We start from the raw sequence: 16,859 nt of genomic DNA, 5'->3' as shown, positions 1-16,859 counted from the left end.
AGATCTCGGAAGTGGCTCAAGTTATCTTTAAACTTAGTACATATTTATGTATGTTGTGCCTGACATTGATTCTCTTATGAATCAAAGGCCAGATGAAAATGATAACAATTTACTGTTCAATACAGAAATTGCACTTTTTCTCCATACAATTTATACCTTGACAATTACTCAAGTGCGTAAACTTATGAAAGGGTCAAAGTCGAAGTTAAAGTTCTTAAATCCCCAAATACATGCTCTCCTATTCATCCAATTAAACATAGGTCAAGGAAGGTGAACATTGGATACATTTGTGACAAACATGTCATTTTAATATTTTGCCAATTTTGTGAAAATGTAATCACACATTGTCCACATGTACTATAGACCTATTAGGAGAATCATGCATTATGGCGGAGGCATACCAGTCGCCATAGCGACATTTCTAGTTTAAATAATTGGTGGATACTGAATCAATTTGTACACCTAAAATACCAGTGTGTAATAAATCTTCGTATTGACATTCTAGAATAATTGATGCATGATGACAGTACTGTTTGATGAGAAATTGGATGTCTTGTTCATCAATTTTGTTGATTTCTGCTTAAACTTTGAAGATTGTATTTGTTCCAGACTCTTGTCAGAATGATACCATGTCAGACCGGATAGAAAGGAACGTCAGCAAGCTCTCCACTAACAAGCAGAAGAAAAAGGTACGCTACCAAGAAGTGCCGCTGGAGAAGAGGAGTCCATCCTCTTCAGGTATTTTGCTGGGAAATGGAAGGCAGACTTCTCGGGATGAAAAAGAACATGCAACTAAAAGAATTGACAGAGGAGGTTCATCAGGACAGGGCCAAGCGATGGAATTGGGTTCCAGTGATTGCATATTTGTTCCAGACACAGAATTTATACCTGAAGATCATGCAAACACTGGTAAAACGAGTGATAATAGTAGTGATTGTGAAGTAGAAGGAAATGGGTTAAACTCCAGTGTAATCCTGCACAATACCAGTGCTTTTGCAGGGAATGATGAAATGGGGACATTTAGGAGAGCAAGGAGTAACAAGCATTCAGTGCTCAAGAGAGTCATCTGTGTCCCAGAAACATTGCCTACAGATTGTCCTGACCTTCCTGACGAAGATCACCACTTTCAAGAACACCAGCACCACCTGCTACCCCTTGACTCATCAACCCCAGTGATATCTGTTTCATCTCAGAACAACATGCAGAAAGACACATTCTGTAAGAGTGAGGCTTCGCCACCTTTGGGAAAGAGGTGTGGCAGTAAGATGAAGATACCCCAGTCAGAGTCTCAGCTCTCTGTGGATTACTCAACAACTCAAATGTCTCCAACATTTTATGGCACTGAGGGTAGGAAGTTCACTTCAAGTAATGCAGAAGTACAAGAACAATGTCGCATTACCCAAGCTTCATCGATACAAGCAGGATCATCTTTGAGTGGATCAAGAAAATACAAAGAGAAACACAGGAACAAGCTGTCACCACATCCAGGGGATTCTTGGATGGATGATTACAAGAAGGAAAATGGTCCAGCAGAAAGTAGTAGTGAGAATGATGATTCAGCAGAGCTTCATAGAAGCCCAGTGACAAGTCCTGGATGTTATGAGAGTGGAAATTCTGAAACATCTTTTCTTCTTCTCCAGCCACCACCAGATCATGAAATCATCTCAAGCACCAAAAGTGGAGGACATTACATGAAACAGAAGCATGATGATACAAACAGTTTATCCATTGCAAAGGTTACAATGACAGGGCATAGGAAGCGACCCATAGATTCAGAGAGGGAAGCATGTGCAGATCTGAGCTTACGCAAGAGGAAAAGAATGCATATGGATGCAATAAGTGATAATTGTCTTGAGACATCTCCAGCTGGTAAACTGTCTGCATCTCATCTTGGTGCTAAAGCAAGTAAAGAAGCCAGAAGGGGTGGAAATTCCAGAGATAAGAATCCTGGTGATAGCCTAGAAAGTAGACATCATAGGTCATCAAAACTTCAGGTAGCCCCATTATCAAAGTACTGGAATGATGATGGCAGACCATCTGTGAGTTCTATTGATATTGAACAGACATCTTCTACAAACAGAGCGAGACCCTTGGTTCAGACAACACTGTCAGCTAAATCTTTCAAGCAAGTCACAAGCAAAGCAAGTGGTATGCAGCCCAAGCACACTGGACATTTCTGTACAGATGCAATGAATGATATGTGCCACCAAAAGACAGTTCAAAATGTCATGGTTACAGATGATATATGTCAGGAAGAAAATCTTCACGTTAAGAGAGATAATACATTTAAAATACCTCTTTTACCCAAGAGTTATAATCTTAGCAGTGGCCATCATGACAACAGGGGACAATTGGCATCATTACAAAAGGAATCAATAAAAGGCAAGGAGGCGAGGCATGACTACTATGAACAAGGTGTATGTGTGTCTGAAATAGATGAAGAGCAGAGAGTTAGTAGTTTGGACCTGATGCTGTGTGCCCCTAATGGCAGTATTGACCCTGCTGTTAGATCCAGCTTTCTGGAAGACAAGAGTGATGAAGAGGATCAATCAGAGAGTCCAAGGGAGACTGCATCATACAGACACAGAACTGTTCATGAACAAAATGACGATGAGAATCTGGAGTTTGTGAATGACAGCTTTGCAGACATGTTTGAAGATGAGGCATCCGATTCAGGCAAGGCAGACGTGAGAGAAAATTGCCAAGATAATGAGGAGGAAGAGAAGGAAAAAGTTCAGTTGTCAAAGAGCAGCGTAGGATTCATTGATGCTGAGGAAATACTGCCTGGAGCTGATCCAGAGAATCAGACTGATGGAAGTCACTGTGAACCAAGTAGCCACCTGACAGACTTTGACAGGTGAGCTTAGCTTCTTTCTTCTAGTGGTAAAGCTACTCATGGTTACTTCAGAATGAAACAGTGTTGAAACAAGAAACAAGAATCAGTCAGTATCATACCAAACGAACAGTTCATCTCAAATTGGTGACCTTTATGTGCAAGAATTCAGTATCCCTTCTCCATAACACCAGCCCATGTGCTTGTTTTCCCCTCAGTGTTCCAGTGAAGAAGGAGGCACTACCCTACAAGTTTAGGGACGTAGTAAGAAAGAGGCATGAAAGACAGAAACTGAAAGGCTTTGACTGCAAGGAGTGTGCTTCAGTAAGTGATCATTTTACAAGCTGTATGTCATTCCATAGACAGAACCTTTTCAGTTTCTTGTGGGTTCACCTATTCATCTTCTTTGCTTGTTAAATATCTTATTTACTGAGTACATTATTCATACCCATATGTGTACCTTTCCCGTTCTACATGATCTACAGCTATCTACGTCTCGAGTTCTAGCTTCCCTACCTCCTCAATCCCTCTTGTTTCAGCCTACATACATGCTGTAAAAAATCCTGCTCACTGTTAGAATTATACACCATGTACATGGCCGGCGGAACCATGGGGGCCGTGGGGGCTCGTGCCCCCACACTTTTTGTGCACCATACAGAGGAATACATAAGGTGTCATCACTTTGGGCCCCCACAATTTTTATACCCCCGCCAAACGAAGTTTGAAGGGGGTATATAGGAATCAGCGGATGGTCGGGCGGTCGGTCGGGCGGTCGGTCGGGCGGTCGGTCCGTTGCAAATCTTGCGTCGCGAAGTACTTCCTCAGTTTTCAACCGATTCCCATAAAACTTGGCACAGATGTGTGCCTTGGGTTGTAGATGTGCAAGACGTATTTTTGACAGTACCCAAAAGTACGTTGCCATGGTAACGGCATATTATGGGCAAAAATGGGTACAAATCTTGCGTCGCGAACTCCTCCCACAGTTTTTGATCAATTTTTATGAAATTAGGTACAGATGTTCATCTGAATATGTTAATGTGCAAGACACATATTTCCGCAGTGGCAAAAAGTGCGTTGCCATGGTAACGGCATGTTATTGGTAAAATATAGGGCAAAATGCTTCATGGCAAAACTGCTTCATCAGTGTTCTTCCAATTCTCATGGAATTCATATTGAATGTTTGTCTTAGGATATAGGTCAGCATGACACATTTCTTGACAGTGACAAAAAGTATGTTGCCATGGTAACAGCTCACATATTATGAGCCAAAATGATGGAAAATTTTGTGTTGCAAACTACTTCCTCAGTTTTTGCCCAATTTCCATGAAACTTGGTACAGATGTGTGCCTTTGGTTGTAGATGTGCAAGACGCATTTTTCGACAGTACCCGAAAGTACGTTGCCATGGTAACGGCATATTAATGGCAGAAGATCAAGGAAAGATCTTGCGGATTTAACTACTTCCTCAGTTTTTTGACCAAAGCTTATGAAATGTTGTTTTGACCAAAGCTTATGAAATGTTGTTTGGCGGGGGTATAACCAGTCGCTGTAGCGACATTTCTAGTTTTAACCCGGAAGTACGTAAGTGGCACTTAATAAAAATAAATAGAGATCTTGAAGTGTGAGGGGGGCGGTAAGGTTATGTTTTTCACTGAAGACCTTTATTTTTTTATTGTTTGGTTTTGGTTTTTTTTGAGCTGAGGACCTTTTTTGGGGGGCTTGTCAGCTGAAGAAACCGGGAAATGGAAGGGGAGAGATGAGCCAAGGACTTTTTTTTTTGCTTGTTAGCTCATGAAACCCGGAAGTGGGCCCCCACACTTTTGAAAACGCTCCGCCGGCCCTGATGTATGTAATACTGTCAGTTTGTTCCCACTCTATGCTCCTTTTCTCTGGCTCTTCGTGTCCCTTATTTGTAAATTTTTGACACACTCAGATACTAGCCATTTATTTTCATGTACATGGGATGATAGGCTTGAAATTGATGACATACATATTTCTCCACAAGTATCTTCATTTTTCTTTGTCATATATATACTTACTTTTTGTTTTGTTTCCCCCGTCTGTCTGTCTCTTCTCTTCCTAGTTCAGGCGCAGCGATATGGTGCAATTAACTCACCAAAAGCTTTTTACTTCACTGCCTAATTAAATTTGCATAAAGTAAACAGCTTGTTTACGTAAAACCGCTAGGGAAGTGTTGCAGGACAATCGCAATATCTTGCCTCAAAAGCCATCAAATGATAAAATCTATACAGCAAATTGACAGCGAAACTATTCTCTAGCTGGCAATGTTAGTTATTTTGGGTTTTATTGAGGATAAACCTGTGAAAATAGTATCGAAACTTAGCCTCAAAAAAATAAATTTTGGTCTCTGAAAAAGTGTTAATTTTTCACATTTTTCTATATCGCCCTAAAATGAAACTTCGCTGTATGACTTGTGGTAGTATGTCCATGTGTGTTCCAAATATCATTTCTCTGATATTGTCGTATGGTTATGTCGGGAGAAAACCTAGACCACTGTCATTTGTGACCCAATTAAAATCCATAGCGTAAGCGTTATGCATTCCAGTGTATCGGTTTTCATGCTGCATGAAACAGTTGAAGCACATTGCAGGGTTCATCTCTCACCCACCCACCACCCTGCGGACCGAAACCGATCCCGTTGCTGTGCGCCGAACCTGACACCACTGATTGGCGTGCACTGACCAATAGAGAATGCATGTGTAGGAGGATGATCTAGTTGTGCATGTCCAGTATTTTCTCTAAAATTTGGTTGTCTATTTGCTCTGATTTTAACCTAACTATTAATTGCGCAATCGCGAAACTTCGCAGGTAGTGAGTCTGGGGTATATAGACTAGCAATATGTTAATCAAGTGCATATGCTGTAACAGACTTGTGCCAGGAAATAATCATAACCCTTTCTCCACGATCGACTCAAACAGAAAAATGCAAATATCTTGAAAGATACATCAGCATTTTTGCCCAAAATTCAGATGTAGGATGATATATTCATATTAGATACATATGTGGAGTTTCAAGGGATTTGGTGGTAAAATAAGAGAAATATGAGGAGGTGAACTTTCAAGAAAGCTTACGCCCCTTTTCGAGGAGTTACAGTAATTGCACCGTATCACTGGGCCTGAGTTTTGATCACATGATCTACCAGGTACAGTCAAACCTGTCTATAGCGGCCACCCAAGGGAGACGGAAAAAGTGGCCGTTATAGACAGGTGGCCGCTATAGACAGGTACATGTAATCCAACTTTGTGTGCATTGCTTACATGTACATGTATCATCGTTGTATCCTTACATGTACATGTACAGTGTATGTGTGTACGTATGCATACACCATGTGTTTCATGCATTTACCATGCCGGTGTATATGAAATTTTTGCACAGTAGCATGTTTATTGTTGTGAAGAATCGTGCATTATTATGACTGAATGAGGGATGAATGCAGCGGTGGCGATCACTGAACGTTGCTCGCACGGCTACCAAACAGAAAAATACGCTGAATTATCGGCTTGGCTACGGCTCCATTGGGTTTTTGGCCACTATAGGCAGGTTAATATCTCCCGCGGGAAACAAAATTTGTGGCCGCTGGCCGCGTTAGAGAGGTGGCCGCTATACACAGGGTCTTTAACAGGGCTTTTCTCTCGGGGGGATTTTGCAGTGGCCACTATAGACAGGTGGCCGCTATAGACAGGTGGCCGCTAAGGCAGGTTTGACTGTATCTTCATCTGTCTCAGTCATTGTCAGTAACTCTGTCTCTCCCTTCTACATCTTTTCTGTTTTCTTTTTGTTTGTTTCAAGTTTGTTTTCTGTTTTTCAACCATAAAGATGTCAGTCAAGTTTATATGTTAGGACCTGCCTGGATATGCACTCTCAGCATTGTGTGCTTTGTTATCACAATCAAATTTAAAAAGGATGCTTTCCTCCTGTACAAGCTACCATACTTTCACGTGGAGATGGCATGCAAATCATAAAAGAAAGAGAGAGAAAAGAAAGAAGTTACAAATCGTAGCTCAGACTACCTTCTTGTTCAGTGATTGGAAATTAAGATATTCTTGATGACAGAGCAGAAGCTTCTGTTTCGTACATAGTGATGATAGAGACAATGAGGATTTTACAGTAGGAAGAACATACGTGACCGGCGACAACGGTTTCAGTCAAAAGTCGGGAATTTTGAAAGTTCATTTTTTCACTGAATCACATTGCCCATTTCCTAAGCTTTGCATTGATATAAAACACTTGTATTCTTCAGCACCATAAGTGGGCATACAAAGAGAAATGAAATGCACTTTTAAAGTTGTTAGCCTAACAAAATTGCGAGAAAACAGGCTTTGAAGATTCACCTCTTTCTCAAAGACAATGTCCGAGCGGCGATGCGAGGGGAGAATCACCCATCCGTACGATGGTGCCAATCGATGTTAAGCCCTGCCTCTAGCAACCACATCGCCTTCTGATTGGCTCACTGAGAGAGTCAAATTTCCCGGGCACCTTCCTCGGAGCTCAGCGTATGGAGCCGAAAAACAATGCGTTTCGCTCGGTTTTGTTTACCAGTACGTCTTTCAAGATGGCGAATACGATAATTGCACGTATGGTGTACATGTGCATGACGTGTATGGTGCACGTATTACGCAATGGCATCCACACGCCATGACTGTGTGCATGTGTAACAGGAGCGGTGGCGAATCCACACATTTACAAATTGTGTTTTCATTGTGGTTGATTTGTCTTTATCATTGGCGACCCTTTTGCTTAAATTTAAAAAACAAAAAACAAAACCCAAACACGACTCGTTAGTTTGGTGCGATTTTGATGTGTAGTATTTGAATATAATTGGTCACATGTGACCGCTCCTTTCCTCTTATCTGCCTTCCATTGAGGCAGTCTGCTGTCATAATCTTTACTACATGTACAAGTAGACAAATTTGAGAATATTTAGTTTTTTTTTTTCACACGATTATGTCATGCTACACGATTTTTGTTTCACTTCCGTTGTCGAACATTGCGTTAGAATAGTTTGGACAGAAAGCCAAACGAAGAGCACGCACTACAGAGTGAGCGTATAAACCACTCTAGCAAGAACAATGGAGCATGTAATCGTGCACGCGTGGACAAAGCATTCCCCACACGCTGCAACTGGTGTCTCCGAAAGCCGAATTATGGAAATGTATGCGACGCACCAGCCAATCGCATGCGAGACCATGCGCCGTAGCAACACTGGGGAAATTGGCGCGGCGTTCGAAAGAAACTCGAAACTGACGAGTGCGATCCAACATAGGGTGCTTAAAATTCCATTTTCGATAGGAAAAACTTAGTCTTATGCTATGAAATTTAGTGTAGATGTAGAAAACATATCAAAGATTCGATTTCTGCAAAAAACCTAAATCGACAAAAATAATAGTCAAAATCTTTGTACCCCGCCTAGAAGGGAATTTGCTCTTGCGACTTTTGCCTGAAACCGTTGTCGCGGGTCACATACTGTTTATGTGTGTGTTTGTGTTTTGCATGAGTGTGGGTATGGATGCATATGAGCACATGGCCTGAGAGTAAATTAAAGTATTGGTACAATTGGTTATGAGTTGAGCAGTCAGCCTGTCAACTTGTATACAAGGACTGCGTCATGGTGGAGGCAATACGTCAGTCCTGCTGCCCTGTCACAAAAATCTCTGCCTTAAAAAAAAAAACTTGCACGGCTTGTGAGCTAGCAAAACTTTAAACCACATAGCACTTCTGTTTAAAAAAGACATAAACTACCCTACCATCTGACACTTGAAAAGACATAGTTAATTCCGTATTGCCTTTTCAAATGCAATTTTGAGCCTCCCTGGTACTTTAGCTATCACTTGAGTTCTTTGTCCACCATCCATCTTTAGTGATATGTTGTTCTCGTTTCACATTTTCTCTAAAACCCATCATTAGATTTAAAGCAACTTGGAACAAATTATCTAGCAGCAGTACATTGCTACACTGTTGTATTGTAGTATTCTTTTGTGATGTGAAAGGATTTGAAAAAAAAAAAATCAACAAAGGATATAAAGAGACTGGAAACAGCATGAGCCAAAAATGACCTTTTGAAAAGGGCCTTTTGAAAATTTAACCAGAGTTTGCTGTTTATTCTTTTTACTGTCCATAACAGTACTATGGAAATCTTGTTTTATCGGACGAAGAACTTGCTGAGAGGATGAAGACCTGTTCCCGTCACCGTGGCCACTACAGTCCACCTAACACCCCACAGCACTACTGGTCCATTGACTTCCCAGATACACCCACATGCATGGAGAGAGGTATGATGATGTCTGTGAGTGTGATGTACTCTTAGAACAGCAGTTAGGAACATCTTTGTGTCTTTGCAGAAGATTCTGCACATACGAAAACATGTTCGCTTCAGGTTAACATAGTGCGCATAGGTAATGGGCATGATACCTACATTTTTTCATTGCATAAATCATATAACATGGTGCTGGGAGAACACTGAAATTGGATGTTGTTAATTTGTGTGACATCCAATACACTACCAAAGAGAAATTTCACAAACATGACAGAAAAAGAGGAAGAAATTGACATACAAAGTATTTATTCAGATTTGAGATGGATCTCATAACATTTTGATGAGAATAAAAGTCCAGGAATACTTTTTGACTTGTAAATACGTATATCAGCTACAATATTTATTCCTACCTCTTCTCTTAACAATGTCTGCATGTTAGGCATACCATTTTTTGTTTACAATTGTTAGTTACTCGTATCTGACAGGGATCAGCCTGTAAAAGGCCTATGGGCTTATTGACTCCTCCAGTTTTTATATATCCTTGTAGTTTACATGATGTAAGTCTCAAATTTTTATATTTCATTTGTGTTTTTTTAAACAATATGGAAATAAATGAATTCAATTATTTATTTACTTGTACTTCCATCCCCAGGTTACATGCAAGAAGGGGTGGGAGAGATTCCAAAGAAGAAACGAAAGAACAGATACAGACATAACTTTAACAAGGCTGAAGTGGACAAGAGACCTGAGAATCGGGAGGTATAATTGTGAGGACTTGGTGTTGATGCACTGAAAATAGCCTCAGTGTACTTCTGCTGATGCACTCAAATTCAGGGATATTCATTGCACACAGCTAATTTCTGGTGTTTGCAGTTAAGTTGATGCAACATGATACCTTCAGGTCATTTCTATTACTGGCATGTGTGTTGTGAAATTATTGATTTATTATGGGAAGGTCACACAAGTTTTAGTAATCAGGAAAAAGAAATTCCTTCTGTATAGTCTCTTTGTTGCAAGTTTCATACTTATTACCTGTAAGCATTTTCACAAGATGAGTATGCAGGTTCAAAAATTGAAATCGTACTTTGAGAAAAATGCTTTATGAGGGTGAAGGCATATATACAACTGTACAATGCTTAAAGCACAAAAAGTTGGGGTTTGTTTGGCCAAAGATGGTAATTTTTGTGTACAACTTAACTAGGCAAATTACATACGCTATAGATCAAGTAAAAGTTGATTAAATTGTACAGTGTATTTATTTCATTGTACAATGTGAGTCCCACCATGTAAACATGCATACTCTACCTCAGATTATATCAATAAAACTTTAGTTCTAGCTACTAAAATGATACAGATAGAATGCAAATGTTATCTGTGTTAGAAAATTTTGTCCTCTCGTGTGTTTTAACAGCCAAATGCTGCCTATCTTTGAGGCATTTTGGGTTCCTGAACTGTAGAGCAGGTGTACTATGTGTGGAACATTCGCAGTAGCTTTGTTTTTTGACCCCTTTGTTAATGGCCGCAGGTCATTCAAATGAGTGTAGTATTGCTTCTATGTACGCACGCATACTCTATTAGGATACAGAACCTCTTTACGGTTACTGTTGAACAATGCTTCAACATGTTTGCTTTCTATGTCTGTAATATCTCATGCAGTGAATTATCTTTCATATTGTGCAGCTTACTTTAGTATCACTTTATCAAATCCCCACTCAATGCATCTGTATGGATTGACTTTTCTTGGTGAACGTGAAAGGTGTATGATGTTACATCAGTTAGCGGTGGTTGTGAGGGTTAGTCATATTCATAATCTGTTTGCAATTTTGATCATAGAGTCAATGCTGCTCGGTACGGTTTCTTTGTTTTCAAAGGCCTTCCCTTTACACAAAAGCCTAAAGTTACTGGTAACAGAACCTCCAAGTCTTAATAGACTTAACTCAATGTCAGTGAACATGAAGTCAGTGACCACTGGGTGAAGTCAGTTAAAGAGTATGCCAAGGTTTTAATTACATGTATCAGATTTGGTTTCATCTCCACAATTAAGACAATGTAAGGTACCAAACTTATCCTCACTGAAACGAAGTACAAATCCCATCAGGCTAAAACTTGTACCTTCGTTTCACAGAAGGTAATTGCATCCCATGTGCTGTATTTGCTTGTGTAACTGTGCACATAGCTGCAATACTGGTCTGAAACCACAGAAATTGCCTTTAGTTTGAGATGTTTTTATTCAACACAATGTAATAAATCAATGTTCCTAACTATATTTTTGCATCACTTAGGCGTTATTAACCGCATAATGCTATAAATAGTGTACACTGTACTTACTGAAAATTGTTTACAGTATGTACAGCAAACCTGGCATTGGAGTCATCAAATTGCCTTTAAAAGTCAACTTAATTCAAAAGTCTTGATTTTATGCATACATTATTTCATTTCTGATGAAATTCTTTGTGTAAGTTGACAAGTAAACAGGTAGTTTTGCTTTGCTTCGCTTTGATAACTAACAATTAATGCAAGGAGGAAATTCAGATCCCCCCCCCCCTCCTCAATACCAACTACACTGATGATGACAGTTTATAGTAAGCCATAAGAGTTTTGACCAGGAGAGAGGTTATGCTTGGAGTGATATGATTATACATGTATGCTGACATTGGAATGTTACACCCAACACTTTTTCATCAGATACGGGTTTGTTTCTTGATTCTGAAATGTGTTCATTTTCCATGCATTTACACAGCATTTCCCATATGAAAAGGAGATGCAGATCGTCAACACAGAGGCCCAAGCAAATTAGAATGAGAAACTAGAAATGAATTGGAAATGCAGGCATTTCAAAATCAAGAAATTTTCTCATTCTGATTTGCCTGGGCCTCTACGCTGAAAATCTGTATCCCCTCTAAATGTGGGAAATGCAGTGTACCTTTTATCAAATTCAGGTCATGCATTCCCAGATGGATGTCTTCTTGTTTCTCTGATTTTCACATAGAAACTGAAACATCTGTTTTAGGAAAGGCTGTCAATCTACCTGATCATATGTTTTAGTCCATCAAAACAAAACAGCAATTTGCCCACAAGACTCATAGCTAAACTTGCTTTTTCTATTAATTTCAAAGGATTTCATCAATGAGAAAAGGTAAAGAAGTTTAAGGTCGTTAAACTCAAAAGAGTTTACCACATCAGCACAGTCAATGTCGTATCACCCTGCAACCATGCCTGTGTTCATTAAGGTGATGTGCACGATAATGCATGTATAAATCAACATGTTGTTGATTTACATTTGAGTTGACAGTTATGTAACTTAACAAATTTCTCCAGTCCCATGTATGTTGACTGATGAAGGGTTTACAGTATTTTATTTCTATTGAACAGGAATGAGGGAAAAAAGTTGTCTTACAGTTTCTGTGGTTAGGGAAAATGTATGCATATACTTTACCTAAAAAACAGTTGCTTTGCTGAATATTCTGTTCACTTTACATAAACTGTACACCCATCCTTACTTTGAAAGTTAAGTTAGTCATTCTTTCACTGTTTCTTACTTTAATTTACAGGGAAAAATAAGTTTCTTTACAGTTTCAGTAACGTCCCCATCCCTCAAGTCTCTATAGATAAAAACTGTGAAAATGTAGGGGGGGGGGGAGTGTGCATTTTAATGTGCAATTTCATGCCCATATGCTCTTTTCTACAAATGCGTAATGATATCAATATTTTACAGGGTAAGGGTATTCCTATCATTGGATGTTTGGAGGGGGGGGGGATATACTGAATGCATTCTGACTGAATTATTAACCCTAACCAGGCCGGGCTTTTTTGGGTGTTCTGTGGCCGGGGAGGGGTTGATTCCCCCCCCCCCCCCCCCCCCCCCCCCCGAGATCTCGGCCGTCGATCGCGCAATCGGCATGAAATTTGGCACGTAATCTACCAAGCTGTGCAAAAAGAAATGGCTAATATATGCATAAAAACATACATACTGCTCTAAATCAGACATTAAAGCTCCTAGAATCCTAATTTTTTGGTGAAAACATTCTTTGTAGCATTCCTCGCAATGTACTTGAAAAAAAAATTTAGTATCAAAATCAATTTCTTATGTATTTTATTGTTTTATGAATTTCTTATGTATTTCTGTTTTTTCGACCTTTTGTTTCATCATTTTTTTCGACCTTTTGTTTCATCATTTTTTTCCCGCAAAATTTATGACGGAACCTATTTCAAGCATAATTATGCTAAAATTAATTAGTTTCAGCCTATAAAAGTGAAAATAATCATATCTTTATGAATACGAAGAGAAAACTCCATTTGCATAGACTTTATACACAAAATCACGTATTTGAGACATTTTCGGTCTGACAGGCATGTATAAAACGTTATGCAGCGTCGTAACGGTATTCATGATTTTCGCGAAAATGGTTTCAAAAGATGCGCGAGACTTGAAAGTAAAAAGTCAGCGAACGACGCGGTCAAAAAATTTCGCGTGGCAGAGTAGTCACGAAAAATGTCGAGGGGGGGCTGATTCAACCCCCCGGCCTTTTTAGGGTTAAAACACATATTGGCAGATGGTACATACGATGTAAGTCCTTTATTGTCCTATCACAGCAAGCTGCAGTGTATGGCAACATTCAAGATGTAGAAAATAAAGCTGCCATCTTGTATGAGGTTTGCTACGTTAATCAGATAATATGTAACACTTGGTAGTCCTATTCTCTGTGTCTGATGAGTAGTCCATTCAGCAAAAAAAAAAAAAAAGCATCTTATTTCCAACAAAAAAAAAGTTTGTAAAGGTCTCCTGTCAACTGGCAAGACCAAAAGGTGTTATCTCTGGAACATTCTCTTTCTGATATATTGATCCATTAACAGACAATCATTTCCAACCTGCTTAGATTCAACATTGCCACACATTGATAAATCATGCATTAACCCTAAAGGGGCTGGGCTTTTTTGGCTATGCTCAGACCAGAGGGGGGGGGGGGGGATGGATTCCGGACATTTTGCATGCGTGAGACCCGCGTCATAATCTACAAGATTGTGTCATAAGATTTTTTGAAACAATCAATTTCTATTTTTAGTTAATTAATTATGCAAATTAAGCTCAAGATCATATTTTAGCCTAATTAAAAGAATTGAGAGTCTAATTTTTGATCTGTAAATCTGTTTTAGCATATTCAACAATTGTACATCACAAAAACTTCCAAAACTCATTTCAATTCTAATGTATTTTATTGTTTTCAGAATTTCTTATGTATTTCCTTGTTTTTCAACTTTTGTTTTTTCTTTGTTTTTTCATTGGAAATTGTCACTGACCACTTTTCTACCATAATTAGCACAAAACTAATTGATGAAAGTGATTAATTGTAAAAATAATCAGGTTTTTATGACTTTCATGACAGATTACTGTTTTCCATAGGAAATGTACATAAAATCACAAAATTGTGCCCGCTTTGGGGCGACATTCCGTTACAAAAACGGGCGTGGCTTCGCAAAAGCATGCGCGGACGTCGCAAATTTGGTCTTAAAAGTTGCGCGAGACTTGGAACAAACAAAGTCAAGAAGCCTGGCGACGAGGCCTTCTCCCGTTACAGAATTATAGCGCGAAACGTCGAGGGGGGGGGGAGGATTCTGCCCCCCCCCCCCCCAGCCCTTTTAGGGTTAAAGTGAGTCATTTCATGATCCAGTAATCATGGGGTTCCTTCCTTCACAGCACAATATCACACAAAATCATCACATTTAAGTTTCTCCTGTTTAGCAGTTAATTACCATACATGCTTATAATAGGGTGAATTTCCCTCACAGTGAAAGTTGCAAGCTACAATGTAGCTTTTAAAACATACTGTAACCCTGGGCATCTGCTATTATCGTTGATGGCCAGTAATGTGTCATTTTTGGGGGTTGAGGTGGTGCTTGATACAGGGGAGATAGGGCAGGAAGGGATATTGCCCAGATTGCATGGGCGGATAGGGAGTCTGAGGTTTAATAGCTATTGTTAGTGCCTCTGTGGGCCATGGGGAAAGTATAGGGCAGTGTAGGTCAGTGTTTGTGTGAGGGTAACAGTTGCAGGGTTTTTCTGTCCTGCTGCCATATGGAATGGCAAGGGGGGAGGAAGAATGGATAGACATCTGGTCCCTACAGAGCTGTTATCTCAAAATACCAGCACTTTTGAGGGTTACATTAGCAGGGTTTACCGGGGCCTCATATGTAGTACACGTAGTGGCTGGTGGTCTTCTCCCTTGCACCTCCACATGGTGCATTAAATGTATCACAGGTGGTTAAATCTGGTTTCCAGAGCCAGAGGCTGGATCTGGCGCTGACGGTGTGTTATAATAATGATAATAATAATAATAATAATAATAACAATGATAATAATAATGGAGTCTTGTAATATGCCATGTCTGTCACACAGTGGCACTCTTGGCGCAGAAAGGTAAGACCTCCTCTCACATCACTTCATTCAGGAAAAGATCGCAATTGAAAGAAAGCACGCAGTTACTAGAACAAAAAGGTTTTGAGTTTTTTCACTACTGTATCACTTACATTTTCTTGTGGAGGTGAGCCTCCTTGGAGCTTATCTGTGCTTGCAGGATATTCTGCAGAGGTTGCATTCCTTCTTGAGAGACCAACATTGCTGTTCCCACATCTGAGAAATTTCATCTGTTTTGGGGATGTGATTTTGTGCCATACAGTAGTAGCTCCCCTCTCCCAGGAGCCAGTTAACCATCTCCTGCTCCCTCATGTACCTCTTATGAGGACTTGACAGCCTCATTGGGAGGAAGCTTATCACTGTCAGAGGATGAATGTTGTGCTGCGGGATTGTGAACCTTGGCCACTATGTCTATCTTGGAAGCAGGGGGAGGGGCAGTAGACCCAGCTTCAGATTCTGAAGGTGCTGGGGCATCTTCAGGCTCTTCACATGCTTCCTGGGCAGCAGCACCTCGGCCCTATCCATGGCAGTCGCCATTGGTGGAGTTCTTAATCTTGACCCCTTTTATCCTTCGCGGCATGACATGATATTGACCAGGTACTACATCTGTAAGTAAGTTAATGCCGGCTGATGCTCCAGCGGCAGCTGGCCATATTTTCATGCAATTCAGCAGTGTTCTGAATTATGTTTAGACTCGTTCAAGAGGCCATTTGGAGTTATCGACTGCATCGAGGCACATTTAAGCAGCAACTGAAAGATTCTGACAGCATTCAAGCTGCATTTCCTATGAATTCTTTTTGATGTCAAAAATAGATTTTAACAGTAATTGAGTTACATTCAAGGCTCATTCCGCCTCATTTGAGGCTATTTGAGCAATTCTGGCAGTATTTGAAATGGATTGCCATTTTGGATCTACTTCAAATGCAAACAGAATGTTTCATATGCTGTTGTAATATTGTAAGAATAATGTAGAATGTAGTAAGGCTGCAGATAAAACACCATGTGAATGCTGTTCTATATTTTTCCACTTCAGATGTACATGTACATGTACACATATCTTAGAAATTTTGAGCATGAGCAAAACAATGTTGCTAACCACATGAATGGGCCTAAATATTTGGTATGTACTCAGAATGCAGTTAGCATTTTTAGATTGCCTGCAGAATATCCAGGATTATACAAAGAATTTTCATTCTGATGGTATTCTGGCCCATTAAGTCTATAGTGTGACTAGGGACACAGTACAGTCATGTACATTTCAATCTCTTTCTGTATTTAAGGCCAGTAGAATCTGCTCCATTGGTTGCTGGAGCAGTGACATTCTCTGCTCTTTGATGTCC

At 39.9% G+C, this 16,859-nt stretch overlaps 1 protein-coding gene across 1 annotated transcript in view; it reads left to right on the top strand.

Moving 5' to 3' along the window:
• The window catches only part of LOC139744264 (uncharacterized), a 42,583-nt gene extending 32,447 nt beyond the window's left edge, over positions 1–10,136 (top strand). The window contains exons 5-9 of the mRNA XM_071654709.1: positions 610–1,905; positions 2,437–2,857; positions 3,052–3,157; positions 8,976–9,123; positions 9,760–10,136. Of these exons, the coding sequence (XP_071510810.1) occupies positions 610–1,905; positions 2,437–2,857; positions 3,052–3,157; positions 8,976–9,123; positions 9,760–9,872 (2,084 nt within the window). The 3' untranslated portion in view covers positions 9,873–10,136. The remainder of the gene's footprint in view (positions 1–609; positions 1,906–2,436; positions 2,858–3,051; positions 3,158–8,975; positions 9,124–9,759) is intronic.
• Positions 10,137–16,859: the final 6,723 nt, after the last annotated feature.

Source organism: Diadema antillarum, unplaced genomic scaffold, assembly GCF_040938485.1.
Source record: "Diadema antillarum isolate AM-2024a unplaced genomic scaffold, OU_Dant_1.0 seq00001151_RagTag, whole genome shotgun sequence".
NCBI lineage: Eukaryota > Metazoa > Echinodermata > Echinoidea > Diadematoida > Diadematidae > Diadema > Diadema antillarum.
The sequence above is the reverse complement of the archived record's forward strand: the minus strand, read 5'-3'. Positions and strand labels throughout refer to the sequence as shown.